Source organism: Camelus bactrianus, chromosome 13, assembly GCF_048773025.1.
Source record: "Camelus bactrianus isolate YW-2024 breed Bactrian camel chromosome 13, ASM4877302v1, whole genome shotgun sequence".
NCBI classification, from domain to species: domain Eukaryota; kingdom Metazoa; phylum Chordata; class Mammalia; order Artiodactyla; family Camelidae; genus Camelus; species Camelus bactrianus.
The window spans coordinates 60,233,691-60,249,512 of record NC_133551.1 but is presented as its reverse complement, the minus strand read 5'-3'; the positions used below and the strand labels follow the sequence as shown (position 1 = coordinate 60,249,512).

At 39.5% G+C, this 15,822-nt stretch overlaps 1 protein-coding gene across 1 annotated transcript; it reads right to left on the bottom strand.

The window, feature by feature from the left end:
• Positions 1-1,755: 1,755 nt before the first annotated feature.
• On the bottom strand, positions 1,756-14,810 carry RPA2 (replication protein A2). The gene is made up of 9 exons (XM_010947976.3): positions 14,549-14,810; positions 14,196-14,305; positions 12,246-12,347; positions 12,004-12,117; positions 8,688-8,762; positions 8,057-8,173; positions 3,876-3,983; positions 3,608-3,702; positions 1,756-2,451 (listed from the first exon to the last, which is right to left on the bottom strand). The coding sequence occupies exons 1-9, from the start codon at positions 14,559-14,561 to the stop codon at positions 2,367-2,369; spliced, it is 819 nt and encodes a 272-aa protein (XP_010946278.1). The 5' UTR covers positions 14,562-14,810; the 3' UTR covers positions 1,756-2,366.
• Between the last annotated feature and the right edge of the window lie 1,012 nt (positions 14,811-15,822).

Below are 15,822 nucleotides of genomic sequence, written 5' to 3'. Positions count from 1 at the left end.
ACTATTGTGAATGTCTTGCCAGAGCAATGGGGGTAGGCAGGGAATGGACCAAAGGCAGACACCACCCTCAGGGAGCTTTTGGGTTTTTTTTACCTCTGGAATAAATCACTGGCTGGCGGGGAGGGTGCCATACTGGGGCTAGAGATTCCCCCTGAGCAGTGAATACACTCCTGGGAGGACACAAAATGACTGACTTGGAAACAGAAAGGAATTACAGTTGACCCTTGAACACAGGGGTTAGAGTGCTAACCCCCAACACAGTAAGAAAATTCACATTTAACTTTATGGTTGGCCCTCTGCATCTGCAGATTCAAGCAAGTTCGAATCATGTAGTATGTATTTATTGGAAAAAACCCGTGTATAAGTGGACCTGCACAGTTCAAACCATGATGTTCAAAGGTCAACTGTATTAGTAGGTCCTTTCATATTTATTTTAATATCCTTTTTCATTTCTAACTTTGAGTATTTTGTAATATATATATCATACTAATATAGTACCAGATGTAAATAAGTGCTGAATAAATGAATATAATCTGGGGATGTGTGCTCAAAAATGTACCAAGTTTTGAATTCCCCTCAACTGCATTTTTAAAAACAAATTATTAATTCACATCAAATACTAATTCTTACTGGTGGTACTTTATTGGATTAACTAGAGAGAAGCCAGTAAGAATTAGTGTCCGTTGTGAATTAATAGATTCTTACTGGCTTCTCTCTAGTTAATCCAATAAAGTACCACCATTTTCCCAAGCCTCATTCCCCACCTGTACACCTGGAGATTCTCCTACGACTAGGCTGGACTCATGGCTTGGCCGTGACTCAAGTTTTCTGAGAACTTGGGTCATACTGCTGTTCCTGCTGTCTCAACAATGTGCCAAGAGAACACTGGATCCCCGACATCCCAGGTGACCACAAACATCCAAAATGCAAGCTCCCCCGGCCTGAGCAGGTAGAAGTGCTACAAAGGTTGGGATCTCATTCTGCTGAGGAGCAGCCTGCCTGTGCTCAGCTCCACAGGCCTTCGTGATGTTCAGAAACCACACAACTCCTGTGAGACTGTGTAAATGTCAAGATGGCAGGGAACTCATTATCACTGAATAGCTATGGTGTGCTTTTGAGAATGCTGAACCAGCAAGTCCTGTGACACCAATCTCTTATTTTGCTTTATATTCCTAGTAGCTGACCAGTGGGACTGACACAGTAGGTACTCCATAAACACTTGTTGAATTTATGAGTAAGTTTTTGATTGCTAAATCATCAAATTCAAAAATCAAAAGAAGAAAGACTTTTACCCACAATCAATGCCATCGCCCCTTTGCCCATTTGAGGGTACTAGCCTGATAACTAGAAAGAGAAGTCCACTACCCATAAAAGTATCCTATCATGCATTCTATATTCAAATGTATATGCTTTTTTAAACCTATTTTTAGCCACTGTCTTTTCTTTTAGAAAACAATCAAGAATGGCCATACCTGCAAATAAACATCCTTGCTTAACTGACTTTTAAGCATCTGCCCAGCTCCCCAGATGGGAACTATTCTGTACATAAAGAAAATAACCACCAGGTTGCTGTTCACTGTCAGAAACCAGAGATGGAGTCTTCACACAGCTGCTGGTAGAACTCATTTAGAAACACAGTTAAAGCAGTTATGGAACTTTAATTTGCAAGTTACACCTCATTAACTCATCTCAGAATTAGTTGAGATGATAAAGTAGTAATTATAGCAGCAAAAAAAGAACATTTTTACAAGTCACTGCAATAATACAACTATTTTATTAAACATATGAATGTACTTATTTTGTACAAAACACAGTGACACTTCTTCCTCTCCTCTGCCCCACGAGGCTGCCACTCTAGAACCCCATGTTTACAAAAACACACTTTTGGCAGCAAAAAGTGAAAGAAAGTGCAATTCTGAAAGTAATACCACAAAATCAGAGTGGAGAACAAAACAGGCAGAGGTTGGTGGACTTCTTGGCTAGCTCTCTGCTGGTGGGCCCTAGTTCAGTTCAACTTCTCTCAACAGGAAACAATTTAGGAATAGAAGCTCCCGAGAATTATTTAAGTCAGACTGCCCAACTCTCCTGGCAGCATTCCTCTTCCAAGTCCATCTGTTCTGATGTTGTAACTAATTTTTAATTTCTTTAAGAAATTCTGCCCTGGTTTACATTCCTGTCAGTTGCCCATATCCATTTGAGCTTCAAAAAACAGAAGAGCAGGAAGTTTTAAAATGATGTCAATTGAGACATTTTACAGATAAAACCTACTTCCTAGAAGTCAACTGGTCAATCATATGCACAGCTGGAGACAACAGACTGCAAAAACAGGCCCAGCTAGAAAACATCTCGGGTACCATTAAATCTAGTTATTCTGCATCTGTGGATTTAAAATGATCATCATCGACAGTGGAATAGATGTGTCCCTCGTTGCTTAGAAAATCTACAGCTTGCCTAGAAAGAAAAAAAAAAATGCTCATTTTCAAACCAATGCAGAAGAAAAGAAACTGCCTTTTGGACATGGCTGAATATGTAAACTTCACTTGTCTTTCTACTTTCTATCTTAGCTAAGAGGAATTCACAAGCCATTTTGCTCACGGAAGGCTAGTGCAGGGAGAAATGGCCAGTAAAATTGTAAAGCTGAGGGAATCCACAGAAACAATGGCTACTGGGGCTGCCATGGATCCCTCTCCCAAACTGTGTAAAGGCAGGAAAATAGGACCTCACTTAAATTCCAGTCTAAGCAAACTGAAACCAGGGTCTAAAGCTGTAGTTCAGCATGCACATAAAATCTCCCAGTATAAACAGCAATTTTAAAGTTTTCCCTCCCCACTCATTCACTGATCCTCTAACTCCTACTCTGGGAAGTAAAGTTGCAGAAAGAAAAGGAAACATCTTTCCAGAAGCAATATGCCACCTTCAAATCCTGTAAGGCCCTCAGTGTCAGCGTCAGTAACTTGAACAGTTTATAGAGAACCTACTAATGTGACAGCCATTCTGCACCTTGGCATCACAGTAACTCTGCAATAGGAATTACTATCCTCACCTTATCAGACAGGAAATGGAATCAGACCTGAGCATTCATTTCTATCTAGACCTAAAATATGAATTGATTTTTAGCAATAACTAACACAAACATAACAATACTATGTGTCTGGATTAGTTCACTGGAATCAGGAAGCTGTTTGTCTAACAGGTTATCAGGGCAAGGATATTGGAAAGACTCTCTAATGGCTTCAGATCTAGACGCCGTGATGCACACATCTCCAAGTGGGGACAGTAATACCAATGGGACTGTACATCTAGGACCAAGAGCTAAGGATCTCATTCCTCCAGACTAAATTCCACAAGAAGTATCAGGTCAATTTTTGCTCAAAATTATATCCTCTGCACATAATGGGACTTTGTATTTGCTGAATGTACAAACGAATAAGTGAAGGGTAGCACCACCTTTGTGAATCCTCTTTCAATTTTTCCACGACTGAATAACTTCCTTCTGTCAGTCAACAGTTTTGTTTTTGTTGTAAACTGACTTCTCATCACCAGGAAACCTGGGAAGGGGAAATGGGTACAATTTTGGAGGCCAAGCTCACACAAACCAAATACTTACTTGATTGAGGCTACACTCATGTGTTGGAGCTGGTTCTTGAGATCCTGAAAGTTCAACCCTTCAGGTCTTGGGCAAGCCTTAATCAAATTCAGCACCTGAAGATTCAAATCAGAAAGATTTTACCAACTACTCTGAATCAGCTCCCCAGCGTAAACCTGAGACCCTTTATAAGAAAGAAGTAAGTCGAGTACTTAGCCTTAGCATCATAAGGAAGTAATAAAACAGGACTGCCTATGTTTTGCATTTCTGGAGCCACTCGGGTGTTTACCTGGTTTTGGGCCACAGTGAGGCCATTTGCTGACATGAAGCTATTCCCACCAAAGTTCCCTGCTTCACCCATTCCTGGATTGCTGATAGGTGCTCTCCCTGCTAAGGGCTGAATTAAGAAATAAGTTTACAACATTAGTAAATTCAACTTAAACAGTCTCGGCTCTTTTAAATAGCTTTTTAATAAGCAGCTTACAAAAACCAATTCAAGCCGAGTTTTCCCAATAACAATTATGTAATGAGTATTTCAAAGGAAGATAAAGTCACCGTCTGAAGCATATCATATCAAAAAGAGAGAAAGGTACTTCCTGGCTCTTCCTTTTCTTTGGATGTGAGAGGAACCAGAGGAAAACTAGCACTTAGAAGAAAATTACCTGGAGGTTTGCTATATTGGTCTCTATCTTTGGTGCTCAATCATGCAAGCATTTACCCAGTGTCAACTAGGCATGAAGCATTTCAGGGAGAGAAAAGGAGACAGTAATCATCACCCTCTCTTTTCTTTCTTTTTTTTTTAACCACCGAACTTTAAAAAAGTAATAGACTATAGTCACTGTTTTTCTTTCCTTTCTCTTTAGTCATTCCTCAGCCCAGCACTATTTGGATTCTCCCCAAACACATCTCAAATTGCTCTCTCCAAAGTCACCAGTGACTTTTCAATCAACATACCCAGTCATCTCTTTCAGTCCTCAGAACACCTGACCTGTCAGAAGCAGACACTGTTGATGACACTTCTCTTGAAACGTATCCCTTCCTAGGCTTCTTGATACCATATTCTCCTGGTTCTCCATGTAATTCGCCAACTATACCTTTCCAGTACCCCTTCTCAGCCTCTTCTACTGTCTCCCCAAAGGCTGATAGTTCTCCCAGGACTTTATTCCAGACCTCCTCCTAGGCCACAAATCCTTGTTCCCAGCCATCTACTGAACACCTCTCCTTAGGTATCTCACACACATCAATAAAGTTCACTACTTTCCTCTCCAAACCTGCTTACCCTGCTATATTCCATCTCAATTAGTAAACCCAAACCTAGTCCTACAGACCTCATTCATCTGGGAGTCTCCATTCGCTCACCTTCCACTCCACCACAGCCTATTAATACGACCTTGAGCATAGCTCGACTCGAGTCTCATTACCCCTGGTCTCGCGACAGGTGTCTCAGCTGCCAGTCTCTGCTCCTCCAATCAACCCTCCTCACTGCCACAAGTAATAACTTCTGATTTCATCACGCCTCTGCCTAAAAGCTTTCAGCTGGCTCCCCCTGCCTGTGAAAATAATATAAAACTCCTGAGCATTCAAGACCTACCACAATGACACATCACGATCTGTTTTATTCTTGACCATCTCTTTCCAACACACTAGTCCTCAACTGCACTTGGACTTCCTGCCGGTCACACACATGCCTCTGACCTGACCACGTTGCTCCCTGTCTGGGATGCGCCTCTCCTTGTCTGCCTGGGGAACAGTTTTCTTATTCTTCAAAGTCCAACTTAATTGCTACCACCTTCATGAAGCCTTCCCTACATCCCCCAAGCCAGGTTAGCTGTGTCCTTCCTTCTGGGCTCTCACAGCATCTGACTTGTTCTCTCTCACAACAGCCGTCACACTGGTTGCCTGTCACTTTCCCCCACAAGCCCCTTCAGCTTTGCACAGTACCTGGTGGGCAGTACGTGCTCAATGTTTAATCTACTGAACTGAATAAATAAGGATGACAGAAGATCAAACATGTTAAGTGCCCATAACAAACAGAAGAACATTGTGGAAGCTCATCAGGAGAAATCCCACCCGGTCAGCGGACTCATTCATTCAATAAACTTTCATTAAACACTCACTACTTTGAGGTTATAAAAAACCAAAAATCATTTATGGATCCTTGTTTTCAAGCTAGCTGATTTCACGTTGCATGCTGATGAAACAGAGGTCTTATTTTATGATCCAGCAATACTGACCTGAGTGCTCCTTCTTATCCTGATACCTCTGCTGAAATGATCTCTTATCCTGCTTCAGGCAGCCCCCTTCATGTATCTTTTAAGACTTGGTTTAGGCATCACCTCTCCAGGAGGCCTTTCTTGATGTTCAAGTTAGGACAGGAAACTCTTCTCTGTGGTTCCATGGCACCCTGCACTTGCCACTTATATCACTGCTTGCACTGCCTAAGTGATCTGAATGCTTAATGAAAACTCTTTGAGGGAAAGGATTGTTTTATTTACTCCTCAATATAATTGCCTACACTCGCAGCTCCACCCATTCTCACTTTAAAACCATTTTCATCGTATAACATTTGATACATATGTACATATTATGAAGTACAGCCATAAAATAAATACCTTACACTTTCTACCCAATCCCATTCTTTTTAACTCACTTCTCCTCTATCCTCTACTGAAGCCTCTCTTGTAAAAATCCATGTTTCCAAATCTGACAGACCTCTCTTATCATCTTACTTGACATCTAGGCAGCATTCTACAACTGAACTCCACTCCTTCCATAAAATACTCTTTTCAAAGTATTCTACAGAATCACATTTCCTGGTTTTCCTCCTGCCCAACTGGCAACTTCTTTGACTTTCTCTGGCTCCTGTCCTATTTCTAGACTCTTAAAGGTTAGCGTGTCCCAGAGTTCAGGTCTCTGACCACTCAACTCACTACTTACCTCGTCTCATCTGAGACTTTAAATACCACCTACACAAGAATGACTCCCACTGCTCTATCTCTAGCCCTGACCTCTCCCTTGAGTCCCAGCCTTACATAGTCAACGGTTCATTCTGATCTCCACTTGGATGTGTCATATTTCGTAAGTACAAAACAGAACTTTGGAGTTTACCCTCCAAACCTGCTAGCTCCATCAAGTTACTCAAGCCCCAAACCTAGGAGTTATTTTTGAACCCTCCCTTTTCTTTATATCCTAATCTAAACCACCAATAAGTTCTATCAGCTCTACCTTCAAAATACGTCAGAATCCAGCCACTTATCCCAGTTGCTGCTACCATTCCCCAGAATTACTTCTGTTGTTACTGTTGGTGCCTCAGTCTACTCTCTAAACAGCAACTCAAGTGACCTTTTAAAATGGCAAATCACTGTCTAGTCAAAACCTTCTAAAGGCTTAGTGTCAATTAGAATAAAGGCATCCTCACTACAGCCTATGAAGCCCTACGTGATCTGGGTTCTGCTTCCTTGCCTACATCCCTCTGCCACTTCCCTTGACACCTGCTTCACTCCAGGCAGCCTGGTCTTCTTGCTGGTCTCAGATATGCCAAGCTTGTTCCAGCCTTGTGGCTTCTGACTTTCCATTCCTTCTGCTTGGACGGTTCTTTCCCCATCTAAAATTGTATCATTCTTAGTCCCTCCATCACTCCTACTCTGCTTTATTTTATTTCACAACACCTATAACTACCTAAAATTATGTATTTGTTTTCTTGTTTATTACCCATTTCTCTAAAGAATGTAAGTTTGAGGGCACTTTATCCACCTTGTTCACCACTATATTCCAAGGGTCTAGAATAAAGAATGGCATATACTAGGCTCAATAAATATTTTTCAAATGAAGGAATCACTGAATTTATCTCTACATCTCCAGTGCTTAACAAAGTACTTGCCAACAGCATCCTTGATGGCTCATCACTTCTTCAGTCTCTCCTACTGTAACCAATTCTCCTTGTCACCAGAATCACCTAAGGATACTCTAATACTCAAATCCGCAGACCTTTTGTGTGGTCCTAGATGGACTTGCCAAATTAAATTTATGTAACAGAAAATAATGTTGACAAATTTCAATATAAAGCGGGAAATAAATTTCAGGGACCAAATGCTGGTGTGAATTTTTCCTGTTTAGCAGACATGTTGGAAGGAAAACAGCAAAATGTTGTCCTAGTTGGGGCTTTTCTCTGACAATCCTGGAGCTAAGAATTCAGTCTATAATTGTCTCCACTGGAAGGCTGTCTCGGTCTCAGCCATCCAAGCCAGTGGGGTCAGAGGAATTTGGAATCCTGAGAGGAACATAAATGCTTCTTCTGGAATAAAATAACATAGCAAAGCTATGAGTGGTGCCTTTTTTCTGGCTCAATCTTAAAAATGTCAAGGAAATCAGAGCCAGAGCACAGAAGCTGTCTATGTTCTTCCAGGGAAGAGAAAAAAACAAAACAAAACAAAAACAAAACAAAAAACTGCTGAGAGTGAAGCTGCTCACCTGGTTGTTAGGCTTGCTCAGCATCATGTGCGCATTGACTACTTCCAGAATATGCGTGGTGAACTCGTTCATATCCTCCAGAGGCATGATTTTAAAGGCTACCAGGCTTTTTTTGTTCTGTTAAAATAAAGAGAAAAACGTGAACAGAAGTGTTGATTGTGAAATTCAAGTCAATTTCAGGTTAAAACACTTTGGCTATTTTCTTGGTTGTAGTATTTTACTGAAACGGGGGAAAATGTTACACACTGAAAATTTTAAACTCAAGGTTAACCCAAATATAGTCAAAAAAATCCAAAACTAGCTCAGAGATGTTCAATGATTTGCCTAATTTTGCACAATCAAGCAGAGTCTACTTTCCTGACCCCAAATCCAGTATCTACCCTTTACACCTAATAGATGCCACAGATGGCAATTGTAGGTGGAGATACTGTTTTTATCTCTACCATTCTGTTAGTTTTATATTAAGGAAACCTGTCCTCTCCTCTGGAAGAAGAGAATAGTGGAACAAACTCAATGTAACTCCCATTAAACATGGAGACTTAACTAAATGTTAAATATTCCAAACTCAGGCATGAATCCAGAAATTGCTTCAAGCAAGTACATTTTAACTGTCATTTTTTCCTGACTTTACCTGAAAAGATCTCAGATGACCAGCCACTTTCACGTACGTTTCTGGAGGAACCACAGTGTTTTCACCACTGGCATCCTAACAGATAAAATACAAACATGTTACTAAGGTTTTAGTGATGTTGATGAAAGCCTCTTTAAAATTTTTTAATTATATACAAAAAGAGAAAGTTATAAAGCAGGAGAGCTAAAGGATCCTAATGTGGCACTGACTAGTTTGCCCTGCCTTTTAGAATTTGCTTTTAAAAACATAATAAAATCAGGAATTGGAATAAAAACATCTCTAACGGTAATTTCCAGATTCGAAGTTCTATGTTCCGCACGTCATTAAAAAAGTAGACAATTATGGCACTCATTCAGAGTTCTTACACACACAACTTTCTGGTAGACATATTTATTAGCACAGCAGTTCTACTTTTAGAAACTTCAGGAAATAAAATTAAGAACATGCATTATTAAGACTGAGCTTTAAGAACATTCATCATAGCATAATTTTTAATATTAAAAAATTTAAAACCTAAATACCAAAACCTAAAACTAAATAACAAAAGGTGCACATCTGCATAATGAGATACTTCATACCATTGCAGATCATAATGCAGAATTCTATTTATACTATCTATGAAAATCAGGTGTGACTCATGGAAAAAAGCTGATTTCCCATGTGGGGGAACATATACATCAAAATATTAATAATACTTAACTGGGATAATTACAAATGATTTCAACATTTCTTTTTAGGTTTTCCAGAATTTGTATACATTATTTATAGGAAGAATATAAAGCTGAGTCTTAGAGTTCTTTTTTGATTATAAAATACATGAGTAAAAAAATCTAGAAAATAAAATACATGTATTTGAAAATAAAAAAACTTCCAATTCCCATCACCTGGAGATTATCAACTATTTGCATTTCACTCCATGTATCAATTATTTTAATAGCTAAATCGATACCACAGATAAACCTTTGTATTCCCAAATAGAAAATTTTAAAACCCTTTGGAAAAAGTAAAGCTGGATCTATGCCTTTCTCCTTCTACCAAAATATACTATTCAATTATAAAAAGACTTAATTACATACTGAGATATATTATAAAATGAAACCATAGAAATAACAGAAGGAAACATGAACAATTAAAAAATAATAATTTGAGACTAGGGAGAGCTTTTTAAAGTTAAAAGACAAACAAGAGAAACATAATTATGCTAACAGACTATTTTTTCAGGCTCTTGCAAATAGAAATACAGAAACAAACACCCCAGGGGAATCAAAGGACTTAAAGAGACAATTAAAGCCAATCCCTCCCACCAACTAATGTTAAAGTTACAAGTTTTAATCTCACTAAAACCAAAGAGTAAAAAAATAAAAATGAGAAAATAAATAAATAAATAAGTTAAAAAATGAGAAAATTCTCCACGAGACTGTATTTTTTAAACTATCATACAAAAATTTAAGACTCATCAAACCTACCATCAGAAAGGGTGTGGAAAACTAACTGGGCACCCTCGGGCACTAATAAAATGTAAATTGGTAACTTTATGGAAGGCAATTTAAAAAAACCAAAAAATATACATGTAAGATTAAACAAAAAAAGTTTAAAAATGTAAAATGTGTATTTCCTCCCCAAAAACCTAGTTTTAATTCATCTTAAGGAGACTATCTCACAATCATGAAAAGTGGTACACAAAGATACTCACTGGGACATTGTCTCTGAAAGCAAATGACTGGAAACAAGCTAAGTGTTCACTGATTGGGTCTACTCTTAAGAAAGGGATGATGTATCCTCATGATGGAATAGGTAGTCACCAAAAATGAGAATGTAAATCTGTATTTACTGACATTAAGTCAGTTCCACAATATAGTTTTGAGCAAAAAGAGCAGATTACAGAGCACCTCCATATCATATCATCCTTCATGTAAAACTGTATGCATACATCTAATACATGTACAGACGCACAAAGAAAAATGCCTGTAAGGGTATCTACCAAAGAATGCATGTCTACCAAGTTATCTCTCCACAGGCGACTTGTGGTTTTTGAAGTGAAAATAATATACAAGGTATTTATTATCCAAATTTATGTGTTTTCAAAACAACATAAAAAATCCAAGAGGCCTTCTGCCCAATTAAAAAATAAAAAGGGTATTAACCCTGTTTGGATTTCAATAAACACCTGAAATTTTTCTTCCAATTACGAAGACTTCTGCAATAGCTTTAATATCATTATTGTGTGTTTCAAATGTGAAATACAAATGGACATCACCTTTAAAAATAAATAAATAAATAGGATGAAAAGCTTGTATCTTCTTTCAGTCTATTTTCTCCATGTTTATACAGTCATTTACATGTTGCTTTGCAAAAATGGGGTCACAACATGCTCTTTCTCTGAACAATTTATGATAAACAGTTCTATGTCACAATACATCCATTTCTACATCATCTGCAATATTTTAAAAATATAAACAGCTTAATTAATAATACCCTACTGCTAACATTGAGCTTTCTTTTGTTTTAGTTTTTCACTATTATAAATAATGTGATGATCAACATTCTTACAACTAGGTCTTTGCATGTCTAATTACTTCCTCAATGCAAATGTCTAGCATTGGAGTGCTAGGTCAGCATTTCTGTGATGGATGATTTTGATCATCAGCTGACTTTTGAGAAAGCTTACACTCATAACATCAAGGTAGGATGGTATCCACTTCCCCTGACAAACAATGACAAATCATTGTACAAATTAATTGCCTACTGCTCTCAACAAATGTGGACGTTGTCATTCTTTTTTTTTTTCTTTTCAAATTTAATAAAAGTGGTATCTTAATGTTTAAAGCTTCTGTTATTGTTGTTGCAATTAATATTCATTTAATATAAATCACTTGTGCATTTCTTCACCCATTTTCCTAAGGTGCAGTTGCATTTTGCTTTTTGCTCTGTAAGAGTTTTCATTAATTAAAAATGTAAAATGTCTGTAATACGTTGCAAAAAATTTTCCCATTCATTTCAGGGTCCACTGTGAAACTGGCAGTGTACTAGGTGCTGGGGATCAGTGCCAAGATAAAAATCCTTTTTCTCCCAGAGTTTACAGTCTAGTGTGTCCTATCACTTGCCTTTTAACTTTGTTTACAATATTTTGGGAAGTTTAGGAGATTCTAAATTTTCCTGAAATCAAATGTATTGGCCTTTCATTTTAGGGTTTCTACCTCTGATGTCTTGCTTATATCTTTATAATAAAAACCACCTTTAAAAAATAAGACTAAACAAGTTCAGCATCTCCAAAGTCCAAAAGTAACCCCACCCTGATTCAAAAGCAACTGCTTACATCTGTGTCAACCCACTGGCGAACGTCCATGGGTGCAGCTGTCATGTCATCTATTTTGTAAACAATGTTGGTTGCAGCCTTCTCTGCATGTCTGATTATCCCCACAATGGTGACCTAAACCAGAAGAAAAATAGTTTGGTTTTCTTGGAAATCAAAGCAACATTTATGTATTTTTAAATGAAGTAAATTTTATTTCACTTTTCATATGATTAAATATCTCTTCTGCAAATCATTTTACATACCTGTGAAATCTCAGCATTCCCAATTTTGAACACTTCATCAACTAGAGTAGCAGAAAGCAGCTGAGATATGGTACAGGGCACAATGTGCTGAGCTCGGGTTCTCTGAAAATAGTATGCATAAATTCAATTAAGAAAATAACAACCGTTCATTTGACTCTTGCTGTGTGACAAGTGCTACATGTAACACTGAATCTTAAAAATGAACCTCATTATTCCTTACTTCACACAGATGAAAACCAAGGTTATATAATTAACAAATGCCACACTTTAGAGTTCAAATCCAGGTTTGTCTGACTCCAAAACCCCTGCTGAATGGATAAACTTGTGCTGTACTAGGGAATCACCAAAATGAGCATGCCAGGGTGGAGACAGCATAAGGAAGATGATCTGCTTGTGGAACAGACTTTTAAGAAGAAACTCCAGCTTTAGGATGAAGGCAAGCTGGAGATGGCTTTCCATCACTGATGAGATGGTATTTGGAAAGGGTTTGAGAAATGGCCAGCAGAGACAGAAATTTGGAGCTGTTCTAAGTCTCATGATAAAATAAAAAACTAGAGGTATAGCTTTAGGATAGATGTTCTGACAATCAAATGTTAAAAACGGAGAAAATGGGATAAGGGCTGGGCCACATTGGACATCTTAAAGGAAAGGGAGAGACATAATGGGCAGAAGAGGACACCTAAATCACATCTAGAAGCAGCCTAACAACAGTGTAAACTCTTACTTTTTGCCTACCACTGGTCAGAGGTTATCTGGGTGACATAAAGGCGAGTAAAAGGAAATCGGATTTGCCCTCAACACACTCCTAACCTAGGTAAGTAACAAACCTCATCTTGAAACATTATAGAATAAGATGCACTATATGGGATCTCAGAAAAAAATCTACTGACAATTTTGAGAGGGAGCATTCAGGCTGGACCTTGAAGGATGAAAATTTTGACAGTGAAACAAAATAATTCATATGAAAAATATAAAGCAATGGCTAAATGTATGGGAATTTTCAATGAATTCCTTCCCATTGACTCATGTCCCTTGAATTAATAATTGCTGTAAAATCTGTACATAAAACACAGAACCTGCTAACACTCAATCTTAACACCAAACCCTGTATTTAAAGGGTGAAACCAATAGCAGCTACCAAATGCAAACTTTTTTGAAAGAGTGAGTAACAAGCATTTGGACAGCTTTTTACAGATCACCTTCCTATACATTACCTTATTTACCAATTCTCAGAACCAGCCTGTGACATGACTAGTACTAGTACTACTATTGGATGAGAAAAGTCAAGGGCCACCAAAACCAAGGGTGCAAGTTGCTTCACTAAACACACTAAAAGGCAAACTTGATTCTGGATACCACGTATTCTGCCTCCAATGCTCAGGTCCTTTTTAATAATACTATCTGGGGCCATTTATTGAAAGCAACTCTGGGGCAGGAATAATTATATATATAATACTAAGTCTCACAACAACCTTGTAAGATATGGAATATTAATCCCATTTAACAGGTGCAAAACTGATTCCCAAGGTTAAGAAATTTGTCCAGTGTTACCCTGCAAATAGTATCAGAGCAATAGCGGAACACAGATCTATTAGAATTTAAAGAGCATGCTTTTTCCACCGCATTAGATCACCTCGTTACACTTAATTTACAAACGACTTCCAATACACGAAGAATGTAAAATACATACAAGTTGTTTTCCCACAAGACTAATTCATTAGTTATACTGGTGAACCTCAAAACAAAGCCAAGGAAACAGTGGACGCAAAATTCGAGGAAATTTCATTTCTCAAACTTAAAGCACTCTGTCAGTTTCGATAAGATAATAATTGAGAATTATCGAATCAGCTCGGGTTTAACACCCTTCCTTCCCCATATAAATTTTCTCTCACAGATGAGGGAGGAGCTTCAGGACAGGATAAAATAGGATGAAATACGGTTTCAACCTACAGACTTCTTTTCAGCCTGAGAAGGTGTTGGCGATCCAAAGCCCCCTGGGGACTGCGTGTAGCCGCCCGGTCCCCCGAAGGAGCTGCTGCTGCTATAGCTTTCAAATCCACCTGGTTTTAAACAACAGTATTAATATCTGTGCTGCCCTCCAAGCCTCTGAAAAATCCACAGGTCCCCCTAGACTTCACCCCAATCAGTCCCAGCATCTCCCTAACCCGCCCCACCCCCTTTCCCGGGGCCCGCACGCCCCCACCGCCAGCCCCCGCCCCTCCCCCTCCCTCTCACGCCTCTCCGGCCACCCCTCTCTTGCTAAATACTTCTTGAGTCTCATCTGCCACCCCACTCATCATTACTATTCCACATCATGGTCACGACTCCCTCAGGAAAGAGTTCCAGAAGGTCCCGGTCTGGTATGTTCGCCAACCCCCTCAGAACCCTGCTGCGGCCGCTACGCTCGGTCTACTTTTCGCTGGCGCCACAAACTCCTTCCCGGGAGCGACAGAGCCAATCAGAGCCCAGAAAGCTTCTCGCTTCAGCCAATCAATGCTCACGAATCCTACGCCTTTTCTCGTCTTCGCGGGCCGCGCTTCCCGACAGCGCGCGCTCAGCTCCCGGAAGGGCCGGAAGCCTCTACGGCCATTGTTACTAAGGGCAAAATAGACTGCGCAAACGGAAGGAAGGGCTGTGAGACGCTGAACTGGGGCGGTGTCTCAAGAAAGTAACTAATCAAAATGATACTTCCGCGTCTCAGGCCCTGTAATCCCACCCCCGTCGAGTGAGTGACACGTTACACCACTTCCTTTCTTCGGCGTCCTCAAGTTCCATCAAACTTTCACCAAACGACGCCGCAATCTAGAGCGTTACAGTAGAATCCCTTCTTACGCATCTCGGCGTAACCGCGCGGCATTTGCACACCCGAGGAACTCAAAATACTAGCTTCACAGCACCTCGTGGGGTTGCGTATTCTTTACTATAAAGAGCCAGGTTCTCTTCTTGTATTGCCACCTCCTTGTCCTGACCCCACCACCACCACCCCCAGTGAGGCAATAAGAAGCCTACACTTTTTCCCAGGATAGACTTTTGAAAGGTGTGAGGATGACACCCCACAACCAGCCTTTCCTCACCCTAGTCTAATCCAGCTCCGCAACCTCCATAGCTTCAACTGTTCTTCATATGACATGGTTGTGTGCCTCCAAGAGGGTGGAATACGTCTGTCAGTTCTTTGCTCTAAATACTACTAAATTGTTTGCCCCTCACCCCATTTATTTATTTTTAAATATTTATTGATGCCTCTTTTGCTCCAAGCTCTGTGCTGGCCACTGAAATTCACTGGGATTCATAGTCATGCTTCTGGGGTTCTGGACTATTTTATTTTCTTTTTCTAGAACTGTAGGCACTGTCTTAAACACTTTACATTTATTAACCCAATCCTATGAGGTAGGTAAGTACTGCTATTGTCCCCACTTTAAAGGTGAGGACACTAAGGCTGGGTCAGGGGAGTCTACATTCAAACTCAGGAAGAATGATTCCATTGTGGTTACTCTACCTTCTTGAACATCCTAGAACTGGATCACAAACTCAAATGACAGCTGGGGTCAGGCAGTAAAACTAAATATATTGGACTGGG